Source organism: Mesitornis unicolor, unplaced genomic scaffold (assembly GCF_000695765.1).
Source record: "Mesitornis unicolor isolate BGI_N332 unplaced genomic scaffold, ASM69576v1 scaffold3835, whole genome shotgun sequence".
NCBI lineage: Eukaryota > Metazoa > Chordata > Aves > Mesitornithiformes > Mesitornithidae > Mesitornis > Mesitornis unicolor.
The window spans coordinates 5,085-22,460 of NW_010184700.1; the positions used below are offsets into that span (position 1 = coordinate 5,085).

General features: G+C 39.9%; 1 protein-coding gene across 1 annotated transcript in view; it reads left to right on the top strand.

Moving 5' to 3' along the window:
- Positions 1 to 451: 451 nt before the first annotated feature.
- MTUS2 (microtubule associated tumor suppressor candidate 2) overlaps positions 452 to 17,376 on the top strand; it is a gene marked incomplete at its 5' end in the record, with an annotated part of 160,396 nt that continues 143,471 nt past the window's right edge. Inside the window, one exon of the mRNA XM_010184549.1 lies at positions 452 to 658. Coding sequence (XP_010182851.1) covers positions 452 to 658 — 207 coding nt within the window. The remainder of the gene's footprint in view (positions 659 to 17,376) is intronic.

Genomic DNA, 17,376 nt, shown 5'->3' on the forward strand with positions numbered 1-17,376 from the left:
ACAAAGAAGTCCTGTGTCCTTGAGGAGGACTGTTGGCATTCTACAATAGCTTCCAAAAATTGGATGCTATGCATAGAGTGTTTGTCTCTGTGTATGAGTTTCTTTTAATTGGCATGTAACAAATATAAAATTAGAAAGTGGCACAGCATAAAAGAAGATAATATTAAAAACAAATCTTAGCAGACTTGAACTATGTTACTTTGCTGGAAGTTTGAGTTATGCCTCACGGGTCCTTGCTGCATTTCATATTTTAAAAATTATTGTGACCTGTAATTGTGGCACAGAACTTTTTAGTGGAGCAAAGAATAAGACAAAATTTCTGTTTGGGCAGCCATTAAAACTTGTATTCAGTCTTTACACTGACTTTGTGTAGCCAGGTGGTATGAGTAATGGCCAGTATATCCCTGTTTAGTTTATTTAATGAAAATCTCTTTCCTTCTCCTTCTTGCAGTTGATCTCAAGAAAGGCTCATGTCCAAGTGCTGCAAAGTCAAATCTCCCCAAGCCGTGCCCGTCTGGACTTCGTCCTCCAGGTTATTCACGGTTGCCAGCAGCTAAGCTGGCCGCATTTGGTTTTGTCAGGAGCTCAAGCATATCTTCTGTCTCCAGCAACCAGTCAAATGAGAGCACTCAGAGTGATCAAAGCAGGACAACTAACCGTAAGTACAAAAAGTGTACTTCTTTCAGGGGGGGATATTAAATAGATGTATTCCACGATTGTCCAGGCTAGAGTTTGCATCTAATTTTGGATAAATGTAATCTGTGCAGCACACACTAATCTCTTCTGTGCCACTGAGTTGTAGGTTTGGTATCTTGATTCCCCAGTGTAGTTTTAAAAAATATTATCAATAGTAGATGAATAGTTGTTGAATGTACACTGCGTATAGAAGGGGATGGTTTCCCTGCTGCAGAGAAAAATGAGAATCACATTGAGATTGAACCTGAGGCATTTTTGTATTCTGTTTTTACTTAGAATATCCCTTCTTACAAGCTGAAGTAAGTAAATAATCACAGTAAGCTGTGTTTGGTAAATACGTTCCAGCCATGCAGAACAGTTTAGGACAAAGATTATCTAAAATGAGCAACATAATGTTTCTCATCTGCTTTTCTTCTGCCTTTTAATATGCAGTGTAATAAACTTTGTTTAGAAAATTAATCAAATAGTGCCAGTGATATGAAGGGGATCAGAACTGATATCGTAGCTGTTGTGTCATCTACCAGACTTTGAAGAAGCCCGTGGCTGAAATGTCATTTTAAATCCTATTTTCTGTAAAGACTGTTAATTTTATTAAGTACAAAATAATACCTAGTGGGTTGTGCAGTCCTTGGGAAGTGTGCACGGGCCCTGGGCTCAGAGCGGAAAGGGGGATTGAGGGATTTTTATGCCCATTTTTCTTTGAAGATTGGATTGAGCCTGAACTGTGTCAATATCAAAGCAAGCAGTATCAGCCCAGGAGGGTGCAGACCAGGTGATATGAGGCACCAGAGGAAACAAGATGTTCCAGGCTCCTAAATCTTTCAGTGTTTGTATTAATTTGAAATTAATTAAAGAAAATAAAATGAAACTAGTTAAAAACCCTAAGGATTTTCTCTTTCCCCTGTTATATGGGGTAACTGAAATGCCAAAGACTGATGTGTCCGGGGACTTTTAACTTCTCCAATGCTCCGAAACATACTCTTGAACCCTGTTTTACTGTTGGACTGACTGCTCATTTCTGTTTATTTCATAATAAAGTTTACTTTGATGGTAGGTACCTCTTTTGCTTTGCACATATACCCTACATTTATGCCATTGGAAAGATTTTCCTTTTATATGATGTTGTAATATTTTTGTCTTTGGTTACATAAAATAAGTTGTTAGGGACAGGATTACCTGATTTCTGATTAGATCTGTGACATCTCTGCAAGAAATGTTGTCTAGCAATTTCAGGTGTGAACCTGAAAAAAATGACACCAGTAGGTATAGCACTATCCTAGAACACAGTGGGTGCAGATAGATTCATCCAATTGAGAATTCTCTAAAAGGCAAAAGCCCCAACTTGTGGAATCTGAGTGAATTGATTTCCATTCAAAAATTATGAAAGAAGCATTAGTAATCTTAGATCCAGAAAGTTGTGTCTGATTATTCATCTTTAAAGAAACTGATTTCATTTTTATATTCTGGTGTATTTTTATATGAAACCATATTCCAGTCACAAGGATGTGGAAGTATTTGGTGCATACATTCTCTTTTGGTCCACTTGTTTGAAGATGGCAACCCTCTTTAATTTTAGGATTAGGATTTTGTGACCAACCTGTGTATGTTGCAAGAATGTTTTTGGATGGATGTGAAAATTACCCAGGGCAAGTGTTCAGCTTCATGTAGAGAAGAGCTCAGTATGTCACCTGACGAAAATTAGGACTTGCCACTTCTGCTCTTGCCAACAAGTTATACAGTTCATGTAAATGGTTGTCTAGCTTTCCTCCACCTCCATTAGAGAGCAAGAGAAGGAGCACCTCTGGATGGCCATGTCTCACACGTGGTTTCTGCGACATGCACAGCTGTCCAATCCAGAAATGGCAACTGTTTTATTTGTCTTTAATTCCGAATGGATAATGCTTCCTCCTGGACAGGGGTAAGAGAAGTAGAAGGTCTGTTGCCAAGGGGCTGAGCATACACCCTGTGTTTAGGCTGTCAACCCTTGGGTAGGTCATCACATGAGAAGACACTTAGAGTCACCTGCTTTGTTTGCATTAAAGGCAACACAAATCCTGTTCATCATTCCTGATAGAACAGATAGATAGGGAAAACAAATTATTAACTTTCACAGAAATATTAACAGTGTGAAACTCTAATAGTTTTCTATTTATAGTCTATGTGCCAGCAAGAGTTAAATTAGTTGCCCAGCACCCAGGGAGCACAAATTAGTTGCTTTCCATTCTACCACAGCTTATTTAACACGGATCAGCAGTGCACTTCAGCATGCACAGAAAGTAACCCTGGAGTGGATGTAGGGGAGAAGTATTGGCTCAGAAATCTTAGCATGACATATTATTTATTCCCTTCACTGTCTACTGGAAGAATGGTTTTATTTAAATTAAATAAATAGCTGATTCTGTAGTTACTACCTGAGATCATGTCTTTGACTAAATCGGGCTTCCTAGAGGGCAGGGTAAAGTCTTACTGTTAATTTCCTAGCTCAGTAGGGTAGAAAATGCAGAATGATGTAGCTTTTGAAATCTTTGAAGATACATAATACAATTTCCTATTTAAGCAGCATCTTTGCGTGTCTGGGAAATATAAGTAAAAAAAAAGAAAACATCTTACAAGTGCGCATATGTTATAGATAGGGGGGCTACCACTATTTTAAATGGAAGGGCTCACCTCAAAATCTTTTATCTGCTGTAAAAAAAATCACAATGTTTTCCAAGTTGCCAGAAAGCAAATGGCTATGGCTGGATGAGAAGAAAACATTGGTTTATTGTAGAGGCAGAGTGTTTTAGGGGAGATGGTGATTCTTGAAGGAGTCCTAGTGTGATCTTGTTCTTTCTCTTATCTCCCCTGCCAGATATCTCATGGTGAGCTCTTCCCAAAACCATCATGGTTACATTTCTTTCCAAAAATCTCAACTAGCATCTCATTTTGGCATACTAATACCGATTAAATGCTGTCTAGAGGTTAAAACCCCACTTGTTTAGCATAAGAAGATGTGATGTTTGTGTTGCAGGGAAGTTTGATAGTAGAGCTACAATGCGACAGCTTTGTTCTTCATCAGATAGTAATCCCTTAGTAATTCCCTTCCCTTAACCTCTCTGAAAGCAGTAAGCCTGGGTGCGCATGGAGTCTGTCCTGCACTCCTCGGCTGGCAATTTTGGTTATATTCTATATTCATTTTCCGTGTTCTGATTGACTTAATTAAATGCATTTTCAGCAGTAGAACTGTGGTAGGGACAGGGCAGGCCATGCAGTGGTTGCCTGCTTTCCCTCTAGTCTTTCCTGGATTCCTGTCCCTGGGGTGTGGGTATAAGCCAGGCTGCTGTTTGCTGATAACACTCAAACTTCAACAGCCACACCATCAGCTGCTGACCAGGATCAGTCATAATGGGCCTCTGCTCCTGTGGGGTCCTGCCCAGTTTTGTGCTGGGGCTGAAGGGAGACCTCTAGCATTCAAACCACCCGGCACCTCTCCAGCTTCTGGGGCAGGGAACTGACCTGCAACTCAAGGTCACTGATCAATTTTGACTACTTAAAATCCACTTTCTGGTGCTTTTGTGTAACTTGTGGTTTGCACATAGGAGAGCCAGGGTCCATGAAGCTCATCTGGGATGTTGGTGCCATGTGAGGCAGCTTCTTGCCTTTCCGAGGGATGCAATAACAGAAGCAAAAGACCAATCCATTTCAAAGCTGGGTCCTAGGATGGATCAGGAGAGCTTACCACAGCTCACCACTGGCTGTGCTGCTGTGTTCAAAATGAAATGACCAGAAAGTGGTTCATGTCATACACTAAAGGCTCACAGTTGTGGGATGTGGTTCCCAATATTACCTTGTGATTCTGCAGTACAGTAACACATTACCCAGGCTGTAGTTTCTGTTTTATTAATGTAAGGGGCACAGAGTTCTCTCACTTGCTTGTACCTGTATTGACAGCGATCGGCTGAATGTCCTGCTCACATAATTAATTTTATGGACTAGATTTTAATGTGCTGTAAGTCCCACATGGGAAGCAGATCATTAAGCACTGTGAAACAGTTTGGTGTGTGGAGCACTGGAAGAAAGATGGATTGTTTAGAATGAGTTGAGATATGATAGCTGCTCTGAGTTTAGGAAATGGAGAATGTAGGTACAATATCAGGAAATAATTTGTAGTCATAAGGTCTACTAATCTGTTAAACAACTTTCCAACTCAAGTGATTAAATTCCTGTTGCTTAAGATTCTTAAAATAGAATAATAGCATGATGTTACAGGCAATTCTTCTCTGGCAAGGTGCTAGACTAAAAGACATAATTCTATTCAATATCTACCCACAGCTCTGAGTGCTGAAGCAATTTCTTTTCAGACTGAGCAAGAAAATTGTGATGAATATTTCAAAACTTGCTTTAGTATCTCATGACAGCTATTGTTTTGTTTAAAGTTATAGAAATACAAAACTTTGTTTTGTGTAAACTTCCAAGATCCCCTCTTCAATTTATAGATATCATGCTGGTTTTTGACCTTGCATTGCCTGGCCTTTCTAAATACTGAATTTCCATTCTAATAAGCAAAGATGTCAGTGTGTCAGATTCAGGTAGGTGGAGAAATGGGGAAATTAAAGTGAGCACAGAAGCCTTGAATAGATGGCTAATTACCTCCAAAGAGGTAGAACAGAACATTCAAAACTGTGACATGATGGGCAGATACACCAATTGTTCTTAAATACATGTGTAAATTCAAAAATTTTCCTATATGAAAATACATTCTAATCATAATTCTATGACTGATTATCTGTTCTTTTTTCTACATGGCAAATTCAGGTGTTTTTTCCTTCTAATCTTGTCCTGATACCAATATTTTGATGAAAAAATCACTTTATGCTATCACTTCACTATGAATAGACTGAAATAGAACAGTATTGAATTAGCATTTTCAGCTTTGTGAGGCAAAGCGTCTGGAACAGTGCAGTATGTCAGCCAGGAAGAGCAAGGGCTGAAAGGACTTTTTTTTTCCCCCCAGCGCTTTCTTTTCATACTCTACAGTTGTTACCCTTCAAAGTATAGCTTGAAGGTGTAGGCACTGCTGTTTTTCTCTGTTTGCAGAGATTGAAACAACAGTGCTGAAGTATAGGTTGTCTGTTAGTTTCAGTGGGTTTTAGATATGGTGGTTGTGACAGTATTTTAAATGTGATAATATTTTAATAACTTAGATCATATTTTTACTGTTCACACTGTTACCTGTTTTCCTGTCAGTTGGAGCACACAGAAGAGGGAAGCAGTACCAGCCTGGGAGGGTCTGTACTACTCCCTGTAATGCATAAGTAGAGACACAAAGATCTAGCTGATTTCGAAATGCAGAACTACTTTTATATGGAGATGGAGTGGTTGCAAATTTACTAAGCTGAACTTCATCAGAATTCATGAAACTCTCAATTCTGTAAAGTCCACTTTTTATGAGCAAAGAACAGTTGAAAGAATTTTGCCAAGCTCTTGTGCCAGCTCAACTTCAACAGAATGCTTCATCATCATGTTTGTTATTGTTGTAAAATGCTGTATCAAATCCTTGTTTTTCAGTGTAAGAAGGCTGATCTGGGAGATTCTGTGTCTGTATGCTAAAATTGTCCTGGCCCAGACCTGGCATCCCCAGTTCCAGTTTTTTGGCATTTATTTCTCTCTGGCTTTTAAAAAGTGACTTGAATTATCCATTTCACTTTCCCTTCCATAAAATGGTGTAGGAGAGTACAAATGTTTGCACAGGTATTGGGTGATGGGGTGATAAGGACTAAATGGATAGTGACAAATCCTCTTTCCTGGCCCATTTCCACACAGGATTATTTCACTGATTACAAGTGCCTAATTTAGTCACTGTGACTCTTAGTGTTTAATCTGCAGAGGGCAAAAAGCGGTTCAAACCACTCATACACCAGACTGCCAGAAACCAGTTTCACTGGAGAAGGTAGCGCATCACCCCACGAGTAGGTTATTGCTATCACGGGCACTCAATCTCTCTCCTTGAACTCTGTGGGAAGATGTCAATTCAACAGTCTCATGAATGTAGCTACTGTGGCAGCCTGCTTAGGTGCCCGTATACTGGGCTGTTTCATCACCCCCTTCTTTATTTTGAAGATGCCCTGTGGCTTGTTTTTTTTCTGCCATGGTCAATTGGAGGCCATGACTACTTTTTTATTGTGATATAATGGGCTTCATTCATTTCTTAGAGGGATGCAAAGAAATCAGTGAAGCCATTTCTAAAATAACAATTTTCTCATTCTTTGAATCACATTTTCTAGAGCATCTAGTCTTCCCAAAGGCGGAAGGGAATCCCCTTGGACAGGGCTGTGAGGGAGACAGGAGGTTGGTCTCCTCTGCAGCCAGGGTTTGAAGGGAGCTGCCACTTTCAAAGTCTGGGGAAAAGCCGTGGTCAGTTCAGAGCCTGTAATGGGGGCAAGCACAGCACATGTCTTTATGGGGACACACAGCACTCGGAAGTGTGGCACTTAAAACGTTCTTTTGAAAATATGAAGCTGGAACATATCTGTCACATCCTAATTAAAACCCCTCTGAAGACCAGAAAACTCACTATAAATTGTCTCATTTTCATACCCTAATCTTCCTATTCTATCTGATGTTTGGGAAATACTCTTTTAGAAGTGAACCCTGTGGGCATTCATCGGAATGGATTAATCTCTTAATTTAGCCTGAAGAAAAAGAAAGAAAGCAAGCTTTGAAGAAGTGAGAGCTCTTCCATTTCTATTTCTTTTTCTTTGTTCAAATTTATTTAGGGTTTTTTCCTTCTTTTTTTTTTCCTTTTTCTTTTCCCCTCCATTCTGGACTAATCTGCCTTCTAATAGAATCGCAGTTAAATTCGTCATAGTCTCCCACTAATGAAGCGTGACCCTGCAGGACTTTTGAGAAACTTTCCTCTTCAGCATGTCCCTCTCATGGATTTCATTACAGTTTATAAATGAATATTTAGAAAGGGTTAATTCTAGATGTCTAACTATGGTGCTTATCAATGGAGACAGCTCTCACCTACGTATTTAATTAACTTCATCCACAGTTCCCGTGTTCTCTGAAATTCAAGCTTGTGGAAATCTAGAGGCATTCAAATCTGTAAAGATCTATCTTGCAAAAGCACTGCATACTGCACGCAATTCCATTCTGCATTTTGCCTTGCCCATGAGTTCAGAGCTGTTGGGCACAGTGAGCAACTCCAGCTTTAAAGTCAAACAGGTGCCCAGTTGAACCAATTACTGTCAATAACAAAAATCATTACAGACTCTATGATAATAGACTCTTTTTTTTGAAAGACGGCTTTTTTCCAAATATAGCTTTTTTCCCAGAAATAAAGATCAATTTAAAGATAGAAGAAGTTTGGTATGGTATTATGAGGCAATTCTGAGTCACAGTGAGACAAAGAAATATCTATGTCACCATTTTTAATTATGGGTGTTTTAAAATGATTTTTTAAATTATATTTTCCCTTGTGTAATTTCTGCTTAGTGTCAATGATGCTTTTAGCTTGTTTTCCTAAACAAGAGGCAAATAACCTTGAGGTTCAGTGTTTCTTTGATCTCTTTAAAGAAAGACCAAATTTTAAAAGTGAGTCTGAGATGATATCATTACAATCTTAGTGTTATTAACTGTTATCAAAGGTGAAATATTACAAATATGTTATGCACACAGTTCAATCCACTGTGTGCCTTGCTAGCAATAAACAGGACCGAAGTTATAAGTACTGTAAATATTACCAGCAAATCACATTGAGACCAAAAGGTTCAGAAAACAGAGCTGGCCTCTTTACAGTACATGAAAAATCAATTAAGAAAGTGTTATGCCCTTGCAAAATGAAGTGTGGATAATGAACACAAACGGAGATTTGAAAAAAGCCTGTGTACTTGTCCCTTTTGGGGAGGGAAAGTGACTGATTAGTTTAGGAGAACCATGGTGGATTAGCGCAGGTACGTATTAACAGTGGAGCAAAGGAAGAAAAACTTCAAAGAAGTTTCTAATCTTTGATCCCATTATGAATCCTGCAGAAGACTTGTGAATTTTAATTTAGCAGCAAAAGAAGTGTTACAGCCAAAAGAGCATGGCGCTATTTATAGAGGAAAAAGTTTTCCGTCTAGAGGTTGGGCTGGAATCTCACCGGTGACGTTTTTTCCATCACACTAATCCAGTCCAAACAGGTTAACATTGAGGTCATTTATGTAAGTCTTCCAGGTGCTCTTGAGAATATCTGCAGTGAAAAGAAGAAACAGCATCTTTTGCAGCTTTCAGTCTGTGAGTTGTGATCCAAGAACTTGAAAATTGCAGCTTAAACAGCCTTTCCTTCCAGCTTGCTGCTTGACCGTCTCTAGAGGCCTGTGCAAGACTACGTGAAGCTATAAGGAGCTCAAAATGTTGTGGTTCTTTGTCTTGTGACAGGTGCGAGACCACAGGCTTTCAATTTGGGATTTCCAAAGTGAATTTATATGCTAGAAGAAAGCTGGCTGAGGTCTGAAATAAGTAAAATCAGCACTGGCAGACAAAAGACAAACAGACCCTGCAACCAAGAACACTAAGCTGAATAAAATGGAAACGATTGCACAGTACTTTCCTCTCAGGTGGGAGTTATCACAAAATTTAGGTTATCGACACACTCAACATCAGTGATACCATCATTGGCACCTTGCAAATGTTCAATCCCTTGGACATGAGCCTAAGAAATGTTAGCATGCCTGCCGTGTGGCAGCTTTACTGGTACACCTATGGTGTTAGTGGGGTTGAAGGAGAAAGCTACAGCTGTTGAAGTTGAACTGTGATTTGCAAACAAGCCTTGACTCTCTGTTCCAGAATGCAATGGAGATGATGGCTATGCTGGCCAGCTGGCGGACTGATGCCAGCAGCAACTGCCAGCAACACTAACTCTGCACAGTGCAGCTTGGCAACACAAAATGAGCCCTGACCAGTTACTTCTTGCATGTCATGAACCTTTCTCCAGCTGACCATGATGCTGGTCTTCTCTTTTTGTTTTCTTTTTTAAAGCAACCTTCTCAAAGAAGACAAATTCCATTATATTCCTTAAATAAACTATCACAAAGAAAGAAATAAGCTTCCAACTGGCAAAGAAGAATTGTGAATCCCCCTTTTACCTCACCACTGAAGACAGACAAGGAATAGTAAATGAAGAAATGAGCTGTTTCCTACCACTGCTTTGCATCTCAAAATATCATACAATTCAGGTGTTGTGATAGTGTAATATTTATACTTAGTCAGTGGTTAACTTCCTTAGCATCACACATTGCAGTTATACTGTCCTCCTGCCAGCCAGTTCTGGAAAGGTATGTTCAGCCTCCAGAGAAAAGTAAGCAAAACTGAGTGAGGAATGACATGTTTTGATAAAATGATGTGTCTTGATCAAAATGTCTTGTGACCAAGACTGGACTGTTTAAGGGAAACCCTTGTATTCCCTTCTCCTGCTGTTAGGGATGGATTAGGGTGGGCCAGAGTTCAGTCCATGCCCTGAAGTGTGTGGTATCACTTTCTTGGGTTAGATGAAAGAACTAAAACTGCATCAACTTTAACTAGTTTTTTCCTCATTAAAAAAAGAATATATAATTTATTTGGTGCTTTTTATAAACTCTTCTGCTCAGTTCTTACTGCACAGCATGAGATGATCTGAAAAATTAATATTACTTTTCTAATCTGAGGAAAGGGGATTTCCCAATGAACATTACTGCAATACTTTTATTAAACTGAAGGCCTATTTTTAGATGCTTGTATGTGTCCTGGGATAAAACGTTCCTTCTCTGACATGTTCCAATGTTGACTAAATGTATTATGTACTGCATCTACGTATCTAAGGAATTTTAATTGTCTCAGAGGTACACAATAGCTTTTTAGAATTAGGATATTTATCACTTGTCACTGCTTGTAAATTTAGATACAGAGCAGGCCTGTACACTGTCAAGCTGTGTGGGAAAGTAAGAAGAATAAGAGGTAGCGTCATGGTCTCTGTATGCCTTCCAAGCATGTTAATACTTCGTATGTTCTAAAAATGTCTAAGATGTGGCTTAAAAAAGCTTAATCCTGGAAGTAAGATGCATGAAAATGTGGGGGGAAAAAAAGACTGATGCCAAGAACCTCTCTCTTATGCGCACAATTCAGTCCCACTCCTTTGGCAAAGTTGCTTTGAGAAATGTACTGAATAATGTGTGGCTTACCAATGATCCTGCGCTGGAGCTTGGTTGTGATGGTGGAGAGCTTTGGGGAATGTGTGCACTCCTGCACTGTCATCTACCTGTTGTGTGAATCAAACGTGTCTGCGGATAAGAAATTTAGATTAATTGAACAAAGCCCCCTGAGCAGCTCGCTAAGTGATATAAGCTTGCTATCAGTCATAGCTGGAAAATTAAACTATGGTCAGCCAGGCTGAGCAATTTGCAGCTAGAATTAATTCAGTATTCTCCACGTTAGGGCATACCAGCTATCATGTTAAAAAAAACCTAGAAGAACTCACCTAAAACATCAAAGATTGGTATATTTTAAAACAAAGTGGCTTTTTCATGGAGCCCACAGTTTTGTAACTGTGTCATTTTAGTATTTTTCTTTTTTTTCTAATAGGTTTGGACAGATGGCAAACCTTTCCCTAAGTGGTATCTCACCAGCTGTTTTAAGCTGGTTTCTGCCCTTAGTTGGGGGCTGAGGGAAGGGCTTCTCCGTTGCTTGCTGGGCAGAGCCAAAGCAAAGCAGCGAGGTCATGGCCAGCCCTGGTGTGTGTGAGGACAAAACATCACAGGTCCTTGGCCCACGGGAGGACAATTCTCTCTAGCAGCTTGACATGTGGTAACAGAGGGTAAATGCCTCCCAGTTGTATTTACATACTTCTGATTTGGGTGATAGATATTTAATCACTGTTGATGCAAGTGCTGGTTTCCTAACTACTATTACTGTTTCCACATAAGAAATACTTCTATATCAGAAGAATGATTAGGCACTAGCTTCACGTCTTAATGCTTCTTATATCCTGATCCCTGTCTGCACAGAGCCTCTCCTCCATCCACCTTTTCTCTGTGATCACCAACAGTGATCCTCTGATCTCTGCAGTCATCCATTTATGACTTTTCTCCTTCCCACATGACTATATATTTGGAGTAATCATTGTTCTAAAATACAGTGTTCCCTCTTTTGACAGTTTTTAAAATGTGGTCATTCAATTAGTGTTTCATTTCATAATGCCTGTGCACTATGTCTGTTTTGCTGGTTTGTCTTGTGCCTTTAGATAAGGGACTCCCTGTCTTATTGGTGCTGTCCGTCACTTGTATGGTACCATGGACGCTCCTGGTGATGCATGTGATTTGGAAGACTGGCACTAGATAAAAATTGTGGTAACATTTGCCTCTGCTACAGCAGGAACAAACCTTTGCTTTACGCATATGTAATTAACTAATGAAATGTCTATGTAATTAGCTTTGATAATGCTTCCGGGAAGTTACTGCATGCTTGCTTGAAACTTTGCCTCACTGTAAAGGTATTTTAGAGGGAACTTTTGGGGGGAAGTAAGCTTTACTGAAGTTTTTAAATGTTTTCTGCCATGTGGATTTTAAAGGTGTCAGGGCTTTCTCCAGACTCAGCTTTCTGAATTTTTTGCAGATTTTGTCTCCACTGTAAGGTCCTCCCACTGCTTGAAGTAATGCCCTGGTTCACCTTGGGGCCAGGCTAGGTGTGTTGGGAGCTGGGGCTGAACAAATCAATTGCAGTAGATAACTTGCTCAATCAAATTAGCCCCGCAGTCTCTGAATGTGAATAAATTCTGCCCGTGGCTAACAAGCCGCTGATGCCATCAGTGTGCTTCCTCTGCTTGTGATTGTGGGGGGGTGAAGAGCCGGGCTCACCAGCAGCTGATATCTGCTGATGCTTCATCTTGTGCAGCTACAGCGCCCTGAAGCTGGGGGTCCTGCTGCGAGTAGGAGTGCAGCTGTGAACCAAATGCCCTCAACTTTCTTGATCCCTGTCCTTGGTGTCGGATCAGACCTGATAATATTAATACAAGTGTGCCTGGAGCATGTGAGCTGAGATATAGAAGCATAGTGCAGTAAAATAAAAAAGCTAGGCTGGTACAACACTTAGTATGTTTTATGTCCCACAGTACGTAGTGTATACTCCTGACTATCAAGTGATATGTTATTTACGGCATTTTGGTTATGCTTAGAATAAATTTATTTAAATCCAACTTCTCTTCAGCATTAGCTTTCAGACCTAAAGATAAATAAGCCACAGTTGACACTGGACTTTTGTTGCTCAGAAATCTAAATTCTGCTTAGCAGATTTCAAATTATTCAAATCTGGCAATATTTTAACAAAGATATGGTAACAAATCACCTTATATAAATTACTGCTTATCTGGTAAGGGCTGGGAGGGATAGGTTTTACACTTTCCTCCTATTGTGGTGATGTATTGTGCTGGAGATTAAACAATTTTTCTGGTAGTGATTCAAAGCAAATGGATAAATGGGTATAAAAGGTTTCAGAGCAATCTGTGGGCACTGACAGGTGCAAAGCGGTGACTTACCTGGGGGTGGCCCTGGCACCCATTCCACATCAGGAGTCCTAAGCTGTTCATGAGCTGCAGTGGTTTGCAGCACAAGGTTTCAAGGCAAACTCTCCAAGATCTCAGAGTGGTGCATCGGAATTAAACAGTAAATGTACAGGGAGTAATTAAGGGCTTGAGTATGGCTTGCACTTGCTTTACATGAATAATTTATTTAATTGGTTTCATGGGGACTACTCAGGGCCATGTACCTTAGAAGTAGAGGTCTCCAGCAGACTGTGCTGCATCACCAGCCAGGAATGAACACCATTCAAGGGACTTGGGCATAAGGTGTTTCCATTGTGATTGCAACTGGGAACTCTGGCAATAGCAGATAATAAACAAGTTACATTTGCAAATATCTCACTTCTGGAAAAAAAAAGAACAACAAACCACAATAGATTAGTAGCCACTTGAAGAGTAACTTCTTTTACAGCTTCATAAAGAACTCCAGTTATCTGAAATATGGAGAGGGTGGTGTTAATGCCAGCTCTATTGATTCTGTAGAAATTGCCCTGCACTTTATTGCTGGCTGAAGTGGTGGAGTGTGGTGACAGACTTCATCCTTGCTGTGTTGCATGATATGACTAGACACAGAAACCTTTATTTTCAGTCAATATTGGCTCATTCAGTCAATTTATTGGCTCTAAGTGAAGATTAATATATTGATACTTCTAAAGAAGTTTCTATGAAAGGTGTAGGTGAATATTGTGTGCATCAATTGGTTCTCTTTTAGAAAACTGCTGGATGGCTGGCAAGTGTTGCTATCACTGCCTCGTGGAAAGCCTAAGTGAGGAAGGTGTGAATGTGCCACATTTCTCACATGAGCCATATCGGAGTGTATTGGAAGAAGGTTTATGTGGGGAATTTGGGGAACACATGCCTCCAACCCTCTGGACCTGATCTGTTCCAGGATGGTTGGTCTGAGAGACCAAGAGATGAGCTTCCTGGGAGCACAATAGGGAAATGACCATCAACGGTGGAGAAAAATATGCTGGAAGAAATTCCTTTAACCACATCAAGGCAAGCATGATAATTCTTCAGGACTGTGTTTGAAGTGTTTTGACACAAATGTCACATTTAGCCACTTGTTCTCATCTCCAGTGGAACAAAACTCTGCTTCCTCGGGGGAAGTTTTAGGAACATTTGAGCCACTATGTGATGCAACCACGTCCACTCCAGACTTCCAGAGCTGAGGGAGAATTTGCATGGGCCCATCTCAGCATTGAAGTACATACAGGCCTTCATCTTTGTAAAGCTGGCTTTGGCATATATCATATCAAAGTATTCAAATTTATGAAGCAGTTTCTCAGAGCTCAGTTAATCCCATGGGTGACTTTTTTATAAAACCAGCAGCTGAGCTGCCTCCCTGTTAACACTGGGTAGGGAAAAGAGAGAACTGTGTCATGTGAACTGCAGGGAAATTAGAGCAAGCTATTCAAAAAATAGTGAAGAGTGAAGTTGGACATTAAATGTGCTTTCATATGGACCACAAAACATGGAACTAGAAATGTGATCCTAATGTTTATTATATTCTGGTGCACAAGTAGAAGTCTATACAGCCATAATGGAGTCAGAAAGGACCGTATTTGATAACTGATACTTTTTCAGTTAAGAAATTATAATGAATATAGGTAAGACATTTCACAAAGCTTTCTCAGTGAGATCAGAGACATAGGTTCATTGAAAACAGGGCAGCATGGTGAGATGTCCTTGTCCTGAAGCATGACACTTGCATGATTTGGGACAGATTTTTCTCTACTGTTGTTTGTAACATGTTTAAAAGATGGAGCTTGCTTAGGAAGTTTATTTCTTTTTTACTTTTTGAAAATAATTGACAATATGTAACCTATATTTCTCTCACAAGAGTTTATACCTATTTCTCTTATTCTATCTGCAAAGGATGCACAGAATTTTTTCTGCCCAGTACACACGCAGAGAATTTTTTTCTGCCTAATGAATATTTGAAGACTGTTGTGTTGTGGTTTAGGACTGGGCTGGCCACTAAATCCTGGACAGACGCTCTCTATTAACCCCTCTCCCCTCCCCAGAAGGGAAGAGAAAAGAGAATAAGGGAGAGAGACTTTACAGGTTGGAAAATAAACTAACAGATTTAATGAAACAATAATGCTAATACTACAGGATAATATTGTAAATAGGAAAATAATGAATTATATACAGATAAGTACAAATATATACAAAACCAGTATAAAATCCTCCCCCCACCCTCCCCCCAATGACAAATAAGTCACCAGAGGCTCTGCAGAGCCGGGCACTGGAAATGTCCCAGACCAAACTCAGCAGCAGGTGAAAGCAGGATGCAGAACACACAAAATCAGGATCAGTGGCAGATGAACCTGGCAGGATTCTGCTCAGGCCTTGGCCTCTGCAGGATCGAGATGGACAGAAGGGTCTGAGATGGAAGGAATGGTAAAAAAGGGAAAAAAGGCATGAGACCCTCGTGATCTCTCGGTTTTTATACCGAGTATGACGTATGTGGGATGGAATACCTCGTTGGTCAGTTTTGGGTCTGCTTCTCCCCCCGTAGGTGCAGACACAGCACCCAGGATGAGACAACTGACCTTGAGCATATATTCTAGCAGCGCTGTTTGGGAAAAACATGCTGCCAGTTTTCAGCAAGTTCAGTCACTTAAAAGAGGCTGAGCTGAAAAGTAAAATCACTAAGTAGAAAATTAGTTCTATTTAGCTCAAACCAGGACATGTTGTCATGTCTCATCTTATTTCCCTTCTCTAGAAATAAATCAAAGTGCTTCAGCTTTTTCCCAGGCCATGCTTTCAAAGACTTCTGATAATTTTCTCTTCCTCATCTCTGGACTACTTCTACTTTGTCTGTGTGGATTCCAGACTTGGGCTAGTTATAGAGAGCTAATATAAACCCCACTTTGTAAAATTTTTCATAATGGACATCAATCACTGGTCCCTAAAAGGACAGGGAAATTGAACCTTTCAGAGCTGACGTGACTTGCCCAGGGCTTCCCATCAGGGAATCAGCAGAGCCAGGAAGAGGACCCAGGATCACAAACTGGACTGCCCTGCATTTCTGTGAAAAACAGAAAGGCTTCTGTGGAAGCCTTTCAATAATGAAATGTACCACATAGCATTACTGAAAAATCTGGACTGCTCCCAGGAAGTGATCCTTTTTCTTGCAAAGGGTGAGATGTAGTTTTGCCTTTTGTATTTATGTGCTGGCTGCTCTTGGTACATCTTTAACCCATCTGAACTCTTGCAGGCTCCACTATCTCTCAGGCTGAGGGCATGACACTTTTAAATATGTTTTATTGTCTTCCCTGTCACCTTCAAAACTTTCCATATATGGAGGTGAGCATGCAAGTTCTCTTTAAGCTGTATGCAGAGTAAATTTATTTGTGTCCTTTAGAGATATATTAGTGAAGAAAACCAGAGCGTTTTAAAAAAGAAGAGCTAGCATATTCTGCGTGCTCCAATCAAGCTCACTTTACCAACCCAATAAAGTAAAAATACAAGTAGCTCTAAAATGAGGTTGTAGGAGAAGTTGCCCAGCATGAGCTACAGTTGCAGCAAATATATTTCTCCCTAATTGTTGTGCAGTAATGAGTACATTAAAATGTTCAGTCTTCTCCTTAGCTGTATGCTGTTTGCTGAAACAGTCAGCTCAGCTACACTGAGTAAACACAGACCTAACTGGTTTAAAAATATTCTAATCATTATTCAGCTGATTCATACATCATATCTTTGCAATTGCTCAGATGCATTTACTTTTTTGTTAGCTTTTTTTTTTGTTAAGAGTTCATTTATTCATTTTCTCCTTGGCTTTATTGGAATAGTTTATCTGTAATTTAAGACTTGGGAACTTTCTTACCAGTGGAAATCAGTGTGCTAATTTAATACCAGCAATTGCTTAACCTATCCAATGCCAGAGGGACCCCAGTGCAAGAAAGGGCATACTAATATAGCTTTATGAACACGCAGCACTCGTACCAGCACACTGCTGATTAAAAATCACAGGAGGCATTTCTTCAAAGGATTCTGAATAAAGCCTTTGGTCCCATTTCCACACATGGATTTTTTTTCATTGTCCTAAATACATTTGTTAGACTGCCTCATTTTGAACAGTAGCTGAAGCTACATTAGGGAAA